This window comes from Antennarius striatus, chromosome 13 (assembly GCF_040054535.1).
Source record: "Antennarius striatus isolate MH-2024 chromosome 13, ASM4005453v1, whole genome shotgun sequence".
In the NCBI taxonomy this organism is placed as follows: Eukaryota; Metazoa; Chordata; class Actinopteri; order Lophiiformes; family Antennariidae; genus Antennarius; species Antennarius striatus.
In genome coordinates, this window is record NC_090788.1 from 20,495,019 (window position 1) to 20,511,418 (window position 16,400).

The following is a 16,400-nucleotide window of genomic DNA, read 5'->3' on the forward strand; positions in this document are numbered from 1 at the left end:
CTAAAGCTAGGTTACATTACAGTACTACAGTATTTTATTTAATTTATGTGAAGTTAAGTGAACTTTAACCCCATGAGCGAGCACAAAGCGACATTGTGTTGTTTTTGTATCCTGTAATTGTTTCTAGGAAGTCTTGGGGAATACTACTTTTTTTAGATTTAGACTTTTTTATAGATTCATCCACCCATCTATTTTCTTCTGCTTCCTTTGCTTTTTGTGAGTCACGGGGGTTGCCGGAGTCTACCCAGTGGACTACGAGCGAAAGGCACTGGTGCACTATGGCGGGACACGAAAGACAAACAACCCTTCAGGCACGGGGGAGAACCCACCCACCGCGCCAGCGAACTGCCGGCAATTATAGATTGAAATTTAATTAAAAAGGACTTAGAAACTATTCAACTTATGAACAGTCTCTCTGAACCTATCGTGTTGATAGTTTGAGGACTACCTGCATTCGCATTCTTTACGGAGTGATCAGACTTAACAGCTGGGAGGAGCTGCATCGGTTGTGTCCTGGGTTCCCCTCACTAGGGCCCAGGTTTCGTCTCACAAAGGTCAGAAAAATGCAGCTTCAGTTGCAAAATTCAGTCCCATGAATGAAGCACCTACTTGGTCTGACATTATACCTCTTAGAACATCTGTTTTTAATGCCAATTAGAGCATCAGGTCCAAAAAGAGCATCTATGTGATGCTGAACTGGATGGAGACGGCAGTCTGAGAGGGATTCGGTCAAAACCTGAACCCCAACAGAGGACGGGGTCCATTTGACCTCCATGTTTCCATGGTAATGGATGACAACAGTCAAGAAAAACCCCACCAATCTCTCTCTCCCTTTCTCTTTCTCTTTCTCTTTCCTCAAACACACACACACACACACACACACACACACACACACACACACACACACACACACACACACACACACACACACTCAGTTAGGCCAGTGTTTCTCCCAGTTTTAGTGTTTGGTTGGCTAACGCTGACCACTGTGACTCACACACATATTTAAGTTGAGTCTGCCAGCAGCAGTCAGCTCTGGAGATGGACCACACACACACACAAACACACACACACACACACACACACACACACACACACACACACACTGATGACGTAGCGGTTCATTCACAATCATTACGGTTCATTTACAGAACAACAGGAGGACCCGTTCAGCATCAGAGCGGAGCGCCGCCGGAGCTTTGACTCTGATGCAGTCGGCTGTAATGAGCTCACGCAGACACACCTACGTGTTCTTGGATAAACAGCACTCATTGTGTACGAACACGGATAATCTCACTGTAATTGACTTTCTTGTAACGCAACCCGTTCCCAGAAAAGTTGATCAAACAAACTGAGCAGGCTGGTTGTCCTGAAGCCTGAAGTTAAAGACTAATCTGATGTAAACACACTGATTCATTTCCATCGAATCTCAATCCTCTCTGATCCTTCTGATTCCATTACGATCTGCTTTCATCATGCGCGACTGAATTAACCAGAACTCAAAGAGTCAGTTCAGATGGGAAGTCATAGAGTCCAACCACTAAATAAATCAGCATTCACATTCATTCAACCACAACCTGAACACAAGCACTACTTCTGAACGGCTCAAATTCCCATGACATGAACACATGAAGTCAGCGGTTGGTGTTGTCTGTGATGCTTATTTTACCTGCACGTTTACAACAGTGGTCTTCAAAATAAATTACAATTAAATCAGCGGTACCTCGATTCCAGTTCAATTCGTCCCAGGAACGATCCTGTAACTTCATTTGACCGCTTCAGACTCCAATTCAGGATGAGTTGTTTCTGTCACCTTTGACCACACGTGAAGTCATCAACAGACACCATCTAGCTCTGTCAGTACACAACTACAACGTCTGTGCTACACCGCCACAGCGCCATCCAGTCGGATAAATGATGGCTGGCAGGAAATGGATCTCACCGGCTTGAGGAATTCACACGGCATCAGAGAGAGGGAGTTTTGAAAAAGTCTCAGATCATGTTTACATTAGAGGAAGACCAACAGGAGAAACGTTCACTGACCAGGGACGGGGATTGTAGGGGTCCGCTTCTTTGAATGTCTTGGAGGTGAAATGATATCCAGCATATTATCCACAGAGGGAATACAAGATCCGTAATCTAGTAATCCACTTTAGATCCGTGTTTGCCTAAAACTCCAGCGATCAAAAGAGAAGTTTTGCTTAGAAAGCAGAAGTGGAGACTGTAAAGCCTGGTGGTTTTTCTTTCACTGAGGGAGGAGTGTGTGTTCCTCCCGCTCTACTCTGTTCTATCTGTTAGCTCTGATGGTGTGTATGTGTGTGTGTGTGTGTGTGTGTGTGTGTGTGTGTGTGTGTGTGTGTGTGTGTGTGTGTGTGTGTGTGTGTGTGTGTGTGTGTGTGTGTGTGTGTGTGTGTGTGTGTGTGTGTGTGTGTGTGTGTGTGTGTGTGTGTGTGTGTGTGTGTGTGTGTGTGTGTGTGTAGCCTGCTCATTTCCTGCCTGGATGTGTTTCTGGGCTCCAGGCTGCTCAGGAACACATGGCCCGCCACTGTTCTGCCAGGGGTTCCGCATTCCACACACACACACAAGCGACACCAACCCCCACCCACCCCACCGGAACAGTCTGTGACCCCCATGTCCACTTCAACACACACACACACACACACACACACACCCCTGTTATCAGCTGACCCCAGCTGGAATGAACACGCTCCCAATCAGAGCTCGCTGCCCTCAGGTTATTGATAAGCGGCGGTCAGTTGCTGAACGTCTCACCACAAACGTCTCTCTGGTCCTTCAGTCACAGAAACTGAAGGACCAGAGTTGTTGTAACGCCAGACGTTACAGCAACAGAAGAATCAGGTGGAAATCTATTGAATCTGACAATTCATCATGCAAAGTTTTATGATTCTGGAACGTCCCGGGGACTATTTACGTGAAATAAGGCGACGCATTTCAGCTCCTCGTCCACGCCACCACATAACTCAAGTCAGATTAAAACATTTTATCGTCATATTTGTCTAAATTTAGTAAAATAAATCTGACTCAAGTGTTTGTTTTAAATAGATGGCCTTAAGGGAAGAAAAAACATCTTGTTTGCATCGTTCAACCGAGAGCATCTGTGGAAGCCTTCAGGATTGATCGTAAACTAAAACTATCGTGACTCCCCCCGCTTGGTGACACATCCTATTGAGATTTCTTGAAGGGATAGAGAGAAGCTCCGCTTCTGGTCATGACTGAACACAATCATCCATGAAAACACGTTTCCACGTTCTCATGCGAGGCATGCCCTTTCTTTTTAAATTTACTGGTATTTCAAAAATAATATTTTCTAATCATCAAACAGAGGGACAAATGGACATTCCTGTAAAGAGATGTTTTCATTGTGATTTATTCAGACATTAATGAAGAGAGAACTCCATCCTCTCCATTCTTCTCTCGCTCTAACTATAACAACAGAGGGAAGGTAAACATGGAGCAGAGGGGAGACCACGATATTCACTATAATCTGAAGTTTATTCTTGGAACAGGTGCAGATGCTCTCCTTCAAATCTACAAACATCTGACTTACAAACATTTGTAGATACAAACAACCGCGTCCCGACATGTGTGTTGTTTTTATGTCCCGTTGTTGTTTCTGGTCAGTTTTAGTATTTAGAGTTGTAATGACATTTAAATGACCTCAAATAGTGATTATAGATTGACATTTAATAAATAACAAATGAACAATTCAACTCACAAACAACTTCTCAGAATCCCTTGTGGGTTGTTGGTTGTATTTATGTCTAAGATTTTCTTGGGTGTTCCAAAGGGCTGACAAAAGACACCTGTTTTGTGGGTCAAACCACCTCACAGAGCATAGTGTGTGTGCATGCGTGTGCGTGTGCGTGTGTGTTTAACTTACCAGCACCTTGCCAGGAACATGTGCTCCTTGACGAAGACAGACCCAGAGAGCAGGATGTACCAGCAGGAGGCGATGCTGTCGGGGCTGTAGAGACATGAACAACATGCTGGTCACCGTGTCAACAGGTAGGGTGAACGTTCCACGTTCCTGCGACTACGTTTCATGAACAGGAATGTTACAGTGACCATCAAATACTTTGTCACTACAACATGTGAGGTCATGTATTTAAGAAAGCATCACGATCAATTCTTAAGATTCTAGAGACTCCTACCGGCTCAACTTCTGCCCTACACTTCCTGTCCATCTAGACATTTATGTCTCAATTAGCCTGAAAGGATCATTTAATTCACTCTTGGGGTGCATTTATTTCAATTTATGATAAATATGGGAGAAAGAACTCTAGATTCAGATTTCTAAAAGGACATATGGTCCACATCAGGAAATCCCCAGTGCTGCATTGGAGGATGTGCAGCACAACAGAGCCCTGATTTACTGAACAACAGAGAATCAACCTGAAGGAACTGGACGAAACAGCGGTAGAACAAATCGCATCAAGCTGTCTGCCTTTAACTGAAGCAGAAAGGCGTTGTGTATTCACACACACACAGTGTGTGTTACTGGCTATGAGAATCAGCACCTCATGGATGGATCGTGACGTTTCGGCGAGAATAGAGTGTTTTATGGTAGATTTTGTGTTAAAATTCTCATTGAACAACAAATGGTGAATGCTGAGAGGGGGGAGGAGTGGTGATAGACCGATCAGAAGGTCAATGAAAGATATCATCAATACTTGTTTGTAGTCCTAGACTTTTGATCCCTATGACCGGCAGGAATAACCAGCGATGATGTAAATGTGTTTTCACCTCGCTTGCTATAAAAGCAAGTAAAACTTAACAAGTAAACATGGAGTAATATTTTGTATGACTGTATCTTCACATAGTGAATTCAAGTTTTCAATTGTTGAATCTCACACACACCCCCACGACGAGCGTGGTTTTACACCCCCAAACAATTGAAAACTTGCATTCACTATGTGAAGATACAGTCAAATAAAATATTACTCAATGTTTACTTGTAAGTTTTACTTGCTGTTATCGCACGCCGCTGTCTTGGACACAGAATGTGTCTTTTTGTGGCTTACTCAATTCTTGTACCCTGAGCCACAGTGGCTTAGTCACACTAGCTCCTGGTGCAAGCCCAGCCAATCAAACTGCACTCAATGAAAATGTTCAAAAGAGGCAGAAAATAAAGGATTTGTTTGCACAAAGCTACACAGACTAATGGACCAGTCCTCAAAGCAGGGGCTTTAGACTGTAGCTACTAAAATATAGAAATGAAGGAACACAGAAAGAAAGAAAAAAAACATACAGCTGCAGTTATATTACAATTTAAATAATGCAACAGTGAATAGAACTTTTTAGCATCAACAGAAATTGATAAATCCCTGACATACTACTGTATATATCTGGATGAGGAGAGAGAGACAGACAGAGGCATGAAGCTCTAAATTGCTGCATTAATCACACTCTCGGTAGAATCTAATATTTTACTGAATATCACCTCTGCTTCCCTTCTTCATTCATCATCTCAGACTGACTCAAACTCTTCTGAATTAGGTTTTGATTTTTGGGGAAATTGAATCAGATTACTTTGTGACATATGAAGTCACAGGATGTCAGGAATAAACCCAGAGAGGTGTGTGTAGGTTCTGAGTCAGCAGGTCAACGTACATCAAGAAGAGGAAGATGCCTGTTGGATGAGAGGTCAAACATCTCCAGTTGATTCTTTTCTGCTCTTTCTCTTTATCATTTCTCTCAACATCATCTGTTTGCATCAGTCGGGTGCACACTGTCACAGCGCAGCATCAGGACCATACATCAACTACAACACAGCAGCACTGTGTCCGCCATCAGCTCAGGGGGATTTCTTTTGCGTGCATCACATCACTTCATGTGTTTAAGTTATTGATCAGAAATATCAGATAATGGTTTGAAGAATGGTGATGGATAGAAGAGTCTCCTCTGCCACACAGTAGAAGCAAAACCTTTTTAAAAGTATCTCCGAAATGATGAGAAAAAATGAGGAAAAAAAACAAGTGGAGAGCTAAAAGAATTCAAATCAGTTATGTAAATATAAATGTAATCAACTTTATTAATCCAGTCGGAAATTGTTAATCCACTCTATTCTAGCACACACTGGTGGTTAGTTTATTTGTCCCATTTATTAACAAATGAATAATGGGTCGATTACCTTATCATGTCTGTTAATTATCTGTTGTACAGCAACAAAATCACATATTCACCAGGTCTCACAAGCGAATACTTCACAGTGTAAAGTCCCGTATGTTATATTCTATGCCCCTTATAATCATGTGCGCCTTATATATGAATTGTTTTTTAAATTACGCCATTCATTGAAGGTGCGCCTTTTAATCCAGTGTGTCCTATAGTGTGTAAAATATGTTTAAACCACTGATAAGAAAATGTGTTACATGAGAGTTTGGGTGCTCCTGATGGAGAGACAGAATACTTTTAATTCTCATCAATTAAAAGTGTTCAATAGAGCTTTTAATTGATGACAAATGAAACAGGTGAGGCACTAATGTGACCCCAGCAGCTCGACAACACAACAGCAGCCTGTGAGGCTTCTCTCCTCTCATTTCTGTCCTCCCACCGTCACACACACTCAGGCCTCATCCTCTTCAGATTCCTCATCCTCCTTCTCACATCCATCTGAACCTCTTCTTAACGTAATCCTCTGTTGTTTCCTCTCCTCCTCCACAGTCCTCTGTTCTCATATCTTCTATCTGTTTGCCACTTGGCGTCTCTCTCTCCCTCTTCAGCTGTCATTTCTTATCTTTTTCTGATACATCCCTGCTGTGCAGTATTCTAAAATAACTTTGTTTTTTTCTGTCCAGGCCTCTCTAGTACCCATTTATTCACATACTACCACCACTACTCACTATCAGTGGATCCACTGCTCTGATCACTAATCTGATGTGAACAATGTGAGCTCTGTTGCCTCCAGCAGAAGGACGTAGTCGTGGCTGTGATGTCAAAAGTGTGTGTTGCTTTATCTGAGCCGAAATAACAGATACCAACTGGTTAACTATTCTGAGTCAACTGTGTTGAGTGTAGTTTGGTTTGTATTACTGCAGCTACTTGATGGTCCAAACTGATATGCTGTTATTATCCGGGGACCCTACCGACTCTGGACTGGAAAGATCCTGGGATTGTGAAGCAGGAAGTGTGTGTTAAGGTAAATATTTCTGATAAAAATAACTTGCAAGTGAATAAAACCTGCTTTCCCTGCAAATAACTGAAGGAAAAAGAAGCTTCTACTTACTAGAACAGGATGTGGTTGGCCTCATGTCTCTCATACCTGGCTGAAGTGCACATGGACCTGAGACAGAAAGATAGACGTTAAGTTCTCCTGTCATTATAATTCATTTGAGCTCTCACAAATGTCACAAATCCATCCTCATTCTGTTCTCAAAGAGCAAAAAAAGACTCCGATTCGAGACGCTATCATCACTGGCAGGTGTTTAGTGGACTGAGCTAAACAGCGTTCGGTCATCTGCATAGAGGTTTGGTTCATTTCTGAAGATGCTTGCCTCGATCACATGACTCTGGATGCTAACAATACATTACTGCTAAATTGAAACTCCCAAGCTAGCAAAAAAATAATAATAATAATAACAAAGCAACATCGGCGTGGTGTTAGGAGGAAGATGCTAATAAATACACTTTGTTACTTTCGATTTTAGTTTATTATTATATTTAGGAAAAAATAATTTTAATGCTGATCATATTAATTTTCTTTTTTTTCTTTTTTTCTGACATTATAGCTGTTTGTGGAGCAAAAAAGATTTGGGACTGCATTCAGATGTCACTTTTATTATTTTTGTATTCCTTATGCTGTCTTATTCACTGTTTTGTGTTTTAATTTTGTATAATAGTACTAATATATTTATTATTATATTTTTAATAGATGATTTTTCTATATTCCTATAGAAATGAACTGCGATTATTAAGATACAAGCAGATGTGTCTTCAGAGGAGGAAAAGATCGACCTTAGCTGATGTTCCCTGAGGTGAGACAGGACGTCCATGTGATAGAGGTGGCAGTAGATGGTGTGCAGGTCCTGCAGGACGAAAGACACAAAAAGAGATTATAGAACCAGCTATTAAATACTAGAGTAAAACTCACAAGCTAAGACTGGCATTCACACATGCTGAACAACAATATATTTATACAAGATCTGCTGGGAGCATTGAGTATTTAAAATAGAGAGAGCTCTCACAATGTTGGCCCATTGTTTAGAAAGTGTGGAATGCTTCAGCACCGTGTAAATCACATCTAGTGCAACACATTGGCAGAGGCTAGTCTACGTGTGCCAAATACTGCCTGTCAAACTGACACCCTGGATGCAGACAGGCGAGCATAGCGCTGATGAACGAACATGTCAGCAGCCAGACGGGGGCCGATAAATCCACCCACAGCCTGAAAATAGTCCTCTATCAGGGTCAGCTGTCAAAACATTAAGAGGCTGACCAGTGTGTGTGTGTGTGTGTGTGTGTGTGTGTGTGTGTGTGTGTGTGTGTAGGAACAGCTTCATATCAGCGTCGGTCAGTGTGAACAAACACAATGGGTTCCTACTAACAGGTGGACTGCATGTCTGACTGGTTATGTTCACACACACACACACACACACACACACACACACACACACACACACACACACACACACACACACGAACACAGAGGACTTCTTCTCTCCTCAAGCTAACTTTGATTAGCATTATTAAGGCAAAAGGGTACAAACACTTTGTTTGGCTAACGGCGCTATGCCAGCATTACCGTTGCCATGACAATCACAAAATGCAGTTGTTCTGAACATCATGAGCGTATATCCCCAGGTTGTGCATGGACGTCATCTTTTACCATTTAATGCAGTGTGTTGACTTTACACCACCCCCTACTGGCCTGGCATACAAACTACAACACTATGAAAATGATTTGAATAATTGATATTGTTTTTGTAATGCTTTTGCAAGTATTTTTTTATTTAAAAATGCAAATATAAAACCTGAATTTGTCACTAAACCAATGTCATGTAAATGATCTTCAGCTCCTCAGTTCTTCCTCTGGGGAAGGTTCCTGCAGTCCAAACAACCTGCAGACACCAAGGAAGGAGGTGATAACCAGTTAACTACTCTTCTCATCGTGGTCATACAAACGGATGCTTCAGAGGTCACTGGTGTTGGAGTAGATCTATCTGGTCACTGGGAAGAGGAAGCATTTAGTTCTGAGATGAAAGCAGAACAACCCTGTTTGACAACGGGCTCTCTGTCAGCATGTAAATGCATTTAAACTCTGAAGGACAGAGTGCTCGACCTGGCCGGCCTCTTCACAGCGAGAGAGCTGCAGCCTCCATTTACTGTTTCACAGGCGGACGCAGCGAGAGGATCACAGCGCAGAACAGGCGTGAAAGAAATCCGCGCCACGGGAGAGAGGAAGTGGAACTGTATCGACTTTAAATCACACTTAACTGGGTTAGTGAGCACAACAAACTGCTGGAGTAAGCACTACTGTCATGCTGCTGTGCACACACACACACACACACACGTGTGTGTTAGCGTGCACACAGGCCTGGGGCGACTATCCAGTGTTGGGGTTCTGATTAGGTGTGAAAGCACACAACGTCCTCGTCACTCCGCTTGTTAGCATTTTAGGTGACACCAAATTCCACTCTGATTCCTAACACACTGGTACACACTGCATTCATTCAAGGACAGCACGTGTGATCTCTCTCACACACACACACACACACACACACACACACACACACACACACACACACAGTTAGAATAACTACTTTCTATCATTGATTAATCTGCCCATTATTTTCACGCTGAATGAAACTAAACGGACCAAAAGAAGGACATCTAACATTTTTACGAGGCTTGAACCTTTAATCGAATCCATTATTTGGTTGTCAACACACTAATAAAAGTGCAAATAGTCAATTTTTGATTGACATATCAATGAATTAACTTGTCTTAACAAGCATTTCTAACCAGAAGGCTGCTTTTCCATCCATCTGATGCACGAGGAAACAACTCGCAGCTCAGCTGAAGACACGCATGAGAAACCATCACCAGTTTGGAAGCCGATCTATTACCCTACATTATTACTAGCTATCCAACACGCACCCATGAAGCCAGCCGCCCCAGATTAACGTATTGATTGGTGAAAAGCAGGTCATCAATGGCCCCAGACGGACAGATAGCAGGATGTCAGGAGAGGATCTCCTCTCTGGCGTTTCAATCAGAGAGAGGACGGTAATGTGATCACCGCCCACGCCCATCTCTGCCTCGCTTTGCCCTCAACACTTCAAAAATACACTGCTGGGACTCAAGCTGAGGGTGTGGTGGTGGGATACGGTGGGCGACAGAAGGGAAATGACCCCAGTGTAATAAAATAAAACATACAATCTGGTGTATGCTGGGAAATCAAGACAGGATTCAAGCTTGTTTCCAGACAGGAACTCCACTTGAGTCCCATGGCGACGTTTCAAACCTGGACTGATCTAAACACAGACAGAATAATGAGTCTATACATCATTTCTCCTGTTCCTGTTTGATGAAGTTCAAATCCTTTGTGAGGGGTTTGAATGTGAACCAATCCAACCCACATCCTTCACGTTAGCGGCTCAAGGTCCACTGAGCAGAAACCATCCTCAGTGACATCCGACGTCTGGCTCGTCCTCCCCGGAGGGTCGTGCTGCGGCTTGATGACCTCATGTGATCAGGACCTCCTCACATCACACCCTCAGGAGGAACAGCCATTAAAGTCCTAGCCAGCTGAGCCAGAGGCGTTTCATGCAAATCTGTGCATCATGATCAAAACTGAACCCGTAAGGGAAAAAAATGTTTTGGAGAATGTGATGTCCGTTGAATATCAATTTTGAAGTGACAATTTTCCTTTTTGGAGGTTTCAATCCCAGCTTCATCCTCACACTGCAGCTGTGTGTTTCTCAAATTTAGTTTCAAACGACTGTAAATCAAAAAGCCTCATAGGCTTTGTGTTGTAATGCCTGTTGTACTACCTGTGTTGTACTGCCTGTGTTGTACTGCCTATGTTGTTCTGCCTGTGTTGTACTACCTGTGTTGTACTGCCTGTGTTGTACTGCCTGTGTTGTACTGCCTGTGTTGTACTGCCTGTGTTGTACTGCCTGTGTTGTACTGCCTGTGTTGTACTGTCTGTGTTGTACTACCTGTGTTGTACTGCCTGTGTTGTACTGCCTGTGTTGTACTGCCTGTGTTGTACTGCCTGTGTTGTACTGCCTGTGTTGTACTGCCTGTGTTGTACTGCCTGTGTTGTACTGCCTATTAACTATGGGTCTGAGAGGACTGCAATTTCATCTGTGCTGTATGTCGTACATATATGATACATTTGACAATAAAGCTGACTTTGACTTTGACTCATAGTGAATAAGCGTGACATTTGTGAGTCAGATTGTGATTGCTGATTCGTGTCTTTGTCAGACAGCACCGATGGCGCCCCAAACAGAATCTAATCACACCTCCACTCAGAAAAAGCTTCTTTAAAATGTAAATTCTGAAAGTGTCCGCAGACACATTTAGAATCTGGACTCTCTATACTGCGACTACAGGTCTGTACTGCCACCTGCTGGTCATACAGTCACTGTGCAGGCCCTACCTGATGAAGGGTAACGACATATGGTCAGAGCATACAGAAAAAAAGAGTGTGACTATTCTCTGCATCAGTAAAGAGCTGCTGAAGACCATCGATCAGACATGACGTGTTCCCTGACATGTTTTCTTGTTCCTCACACACACACACACACACACACACACACACACACACACACACACACACACACACACACACACACACACACACACACACACACGCTGTGGCAAACCCAGGACCAGTCACAGAAAGGAAAGCTGTTGTAATACAGTGGCTGTTGTTCCACCCACAAACTTTCTCCCTTTTCCCATCAAGCGGAGGCCTATTGACACAGAATCCATGGTATGTTGAGACACTCCTACACAACTATTTAAATACATTAAAAACAAAATAAACAGGAAAATGTTTGTTGTCGGACTAAACTAAATGCTGGCTCTGGGGGCGTGGATTTCATTCCTGAGCTGGAGGGAATTTGAGCTGTTATTTGTGCACCACGTACTTTCTAATGAGTTAAAGGCCAGTATAGAAACATCCTGCTGGTCTTAATTTATATCCTAAATTAAATAAGTAGACTTATTTCTATACATTATGTGAAGACGAATGACGGGAAGTTTATTCTTTGTTAAACCTCAAATGCATCATCATCACTGGGTGCAGTTTCCTGAACATGCATTTAAATGCTGAAGTGAAAGCTTTGCATCAAGCTCAGTATTACATGAATATCCTTAAAGCCATGGGGGTCAAAGCCTAAAGGGGACTCTGAGGTCAGCCATGATCCTGTGGAATCATTATCCCATCCCCGGATCCACGGCCCCATCGCTGTCAGCATCAGTGTGAGTTTCCAAGCACAATCTCAGCGCTTACATCCTAAATCCCTCCTCGATGCTCACGGCTCAGCCTCGACAAAGAAACCGTTTTCAGGAGCAAACCGGGTCAAAGTGAGGGGCTTAAAAACCGCTCACTTTAGTGGGATCCAGCAGAATTAAACACACATGAATTTGATCCTTTGGCAAATTGTTCAAAGCACGGAGAGACACTGTTTTGTGTGGTAAGAAAGAAAAAAAACATGATGGAAACAAATCCGGTGCCAGTCCTGGATCCTCAAGAGTTCATAAAAAGCCGAATGACGACAGCGGTGGTGCCGGTGTGGAGAAGGTTATGGAAAGAGAGGGAAGCAAGAAGAGGAGTTAGTCAACGGCACAAAATAGAACCGGACCCAAACGACCACATTTACAGTGTAGAAGTTTGTGAATCACCAGTAAAACATGTGGAGCTGAAGAAAAGCCTCAAACACAGCTTAGCAGAAAATGAATGGCTCAAATGGATGGAAATGGATGGGGGGGGTCACACTTGATGAGTCACTGCCCACCCCCCCCTCCTACTAGGAACAACGCCAGTTGGGTGGCAAACCCTCCACCACGCTGTAGATACAAACATCACGCTGTCACTTTGGAAGAGCTGTCCTATAATTTCAGACTTTGTGTTGGGAACGTCTGCAGCTTCTTTACTCCTGCTAGAAACCAGGGCGAGAAGCTCGTCCGGCCCCAGAAAGCAGCGCTCCAGCTGCACCCCCCCCCCCACAAACCCCCGATCCATCAGCCAAACCAAACAACCACACACATACGCACAAAAACTCTACCACACACAGAAATGGAAAATATGACCCTTCATTTTAGCTGCAGTTTTCCTTTTTCTTTTTTTTTAAATTAATGAAGTCAGCTTAGGAACTTTACACATAACATAACATCACACAACACACAAGATTCTACTGGCTTATTTATATTTCATATACAGTAGGACCTCCAGATACAAGAGATTTGAGATAAGAAAGTCGCTCCATCCATATTTTTGTTCAGAATTCGAGGAAAATCCGAGTTCTGAGCTGTGCTTCAGGACAACACCGCTAGTCGGCGGATGGACTAATTTTACACAGGTAAAGTCTGCATGTCTATTGGTTGATAAAAATGTGTTATTCCTCATGATTTAGAGTTTTTTTTACAAGTCTGGAATGGATTAACATGATTTCAGTTATTTTAAATGAATTAACTTCAATTATTTTAATTGAAGTGAAATGTTGTTTGACTTAGAGCTCAGTCACAAATGGATTGAACCTGTATTATGAGGTACTATTGTACTATAAATATAAAGATCCACAGTATCTACAGGTACTATAGTACTATAAACATAAAGATCCAAAGTATCTAGAAGTACTACAGTACTATAAATATAAAGATCCAAAGTATCTAGAAGTACTACTGTACTATAAACATAAAGATCCACAGTATCTAGAAGTACTACTGTACTATAAACATAAAGATCCACAGTATCTAGAAGTACTACTGTACTATAAACATAAAGATCCAAAGTATCTAGAAGTACTACTGTACTATAAACAAAGATCTACAGTATCTACAGGTACTACAGTACTATAAACAGAGATCCACAGTATTTAGAGGTACTACTGTAATATAAACATAGAGATCCACAGTATTTAGAGGTACTACTGTAATATAAACATAGAGATCCACAGTATTTAGAGGTACTACTGTAATATAAACATAGAGATCCACAGTATTTAGAGGTACTACTGTAATATAAACAGAGATCCACAGTATTTAGAGGTACTACTGTAATATAAACATAGAGATCCACAGTATTTAGAGGTACTACTGTAATATAAACATAGAGATCCACAGTATTTAGAGGTACTACTGTAATATAAACATAGAGATCCACAGTATTTAGAGGTACTACTGTAATATAAACATAGAGATCCACAGTATTTAGAGGTACTACTGTAATATAAACATAGAGATCCACAGTATTTAGAGGTACTACTGTAATATAAACATAGAGATCCACAGTATTTAGAGGTACTACTGTAATATAAACATAGAGATCCACAGTGTCCCATTCAGCCATTGTTGTTTTGTCTACACGTTCCTCCTTGAATGAAGTCCAGATGCGTCTCGCTGCTGGTTTTTGACACACAGGAAAGTGAAACTGTTGTTTTCACGGCTTCCTTTCATTCCAATCGACATTAGAACAGCTCCACGTTAAACGCTGTGTCAACATTCCCATGTGCCAGCTGTAATTACACTGCACTAATCTAACAGTCGGGTTACACAAATTTCAAACAAGTACTCAGATGTGCTAAAAATATTTTCACAAGTGTTATGCACTCCCTCCTGCTCCCTCTCATTAGTAGCTCAGTTTGCACCCATCTATCACTCTCCTGCTTGACAAGAGTGTGTTCTGCACCTTTGTAGCGTGCTCTCATTGACTCAGATGTCACATTATTCCATACTTAATCTTGTTTGTTCCAGCCTGAAGTTTTGACAAGTCGACACCAGCTTTTCATTGACTGGGATTTTAAACTCATTCTTCTTCCATGCTTGTGCCTTTGGATCGTTGCCCTCATTACCCGTCACTCTCTCTAACAGCAGCAGAGAACGCATCTCCCAGGGAGGTTCGTCTGGCCAGAGCGGCAGATGTTAGAGAATGGAGCTGAATTTAGTTACTGCAGCTTCCTGCCAGACAGATTTCAGCTGACTGGCAGAGTATGTTGGGGGGTGGGGGGGGGGTTAGGCCTAGACGCAAACAGAAATGTGCAGAAACAAACAAGAAGAAACATGTAAATACTGCAGCTCTGGATGATGCATGCACAAACTTGGCTCGGTCGTAGCTGTCGTCGTCAACGCGGCCTTCTAGCCACAGGCGAGCTGTCAGGTAGCCAAGATTCAGAGCTGATCTCCTTACCAATCTGTTCAGACAGGCAGCGCCGCTCTGCTGGTAACAACCCCCCCCCCCCCCAAAACCACCAACACACAGCTGAGAAGTTGGTGGACGACACAGTCAGGACTTGGGGTTGTTAGCTTTCACAAAGAGTAAACCCCTGCTTTAGCAGGTTTTAGTTTCATACAGATGTAGAAACACGGTGAATGTGAAACGCGTTGTTTGTCTGGTGAGAGCTGGACAAACATCTTATCTATCAATCAAGTCCAATCAATTAAGTTATATTTATAAAGCGCTTATTAATGGCAACAGATATTTCAAAGTGCTTTAACAGACAGAAAAACCCAACTGAATGCTCCAGAGCGAGCATAAACGACAGCGGCGGGGGGAAAACTCCTTCATTGAGGAAGAAACTCCAGACAGGACCCAGACAAAATGATCCTGTGGTATCATGGATAATGATTCCACAAGATCACCAATGCTGAAGAACAGCACTCTCAGGTGCTGGTTGAGGGGGTAAAAAGTAATAAATCTTGGATTTAAAGCAGCTTGTTCAGACGCTGGAATAAAATGTAAAATGTGTATGAAGTATTCTTTTTCAAAAGTTCACTTTTTTTTTTTTTAAACAAGCATTTAGATTGAGTTGTTAGGGGTTGCCCACCCCCCAGAAAATACAAGTGTGTGCATGAGCATGTACCGACAATGACACACACACACACAGGGCGGTTCAGATTTATTTGCATGGAAAACACGGTGGTTTGTCACGCTGATTCACAAAACTGGAAGAAAAAGGATCAACCAAGTTACACAACAAACCTCCGTCCTTACACAAAAGCCTGCTGCTGAATGGCTTCTTATCTGTAGACACAACCTAATGTAACTTCTAGGGAACAGCGGACGGACTGGGCGTGAGACGGCCTGACTGAGCAGGAAAACAGCAGATTAAAAAGAAGAAAAACACACTCCTCACTCATTCAGCTCCTGATACTTGATATGTTCTCAGGCTTTGGACAAATATAGTTTCTGCTTTGAGCAGCAGCCGAAT

The 16,400-nt window shown here is 42.5% G+C and overlaps 1 protein-coding gene across 6 annotated transcripts in view; it reads right to left on the reverse strand.

Annotated features, from left to right (window-relative positions):
• The window catches only part of LOC137605804 (rap guanine nucleotide exchange factor 6-like), a 105,751-nt gene that overhangs the window by 74,680 nt on the left and 14,671 nt on the right, over nucleotides 1-16,400 (reverse strand). For 4 of the 6 annotated variants that reach the window (XM_068330586.1, XM_068330587.1, XM_068330585.1 and 1 more), the window contains exons 2-4: nucleotides 7,975-8,045; nucleotides 7,247-7,303; nucleotides 3,902-3,985 (exon numbers count right to left, since the gene is read on the reverse strand). In XM_068330586.1, coding sequence (XP_068186687.1) covers nucleotides 3,902-3,985; nucleotides 7,247-7,303; nucleotides 7,975-8,045 — 212 coding nt within the window. Of the gene's footprint in view, nucleotides 1-1,723; nucleotides 1,987-2,043; nucleotides 2,253-3,901; nucleotides 3,986-7,246; nucleotides 7,304-7,974; nucleotides 8,046-16,400 lie in introns of those variants that run through there. The other 2 variants (XM_068330589.1, XM_068330590.1) reach the window with 2 other exon arrangements.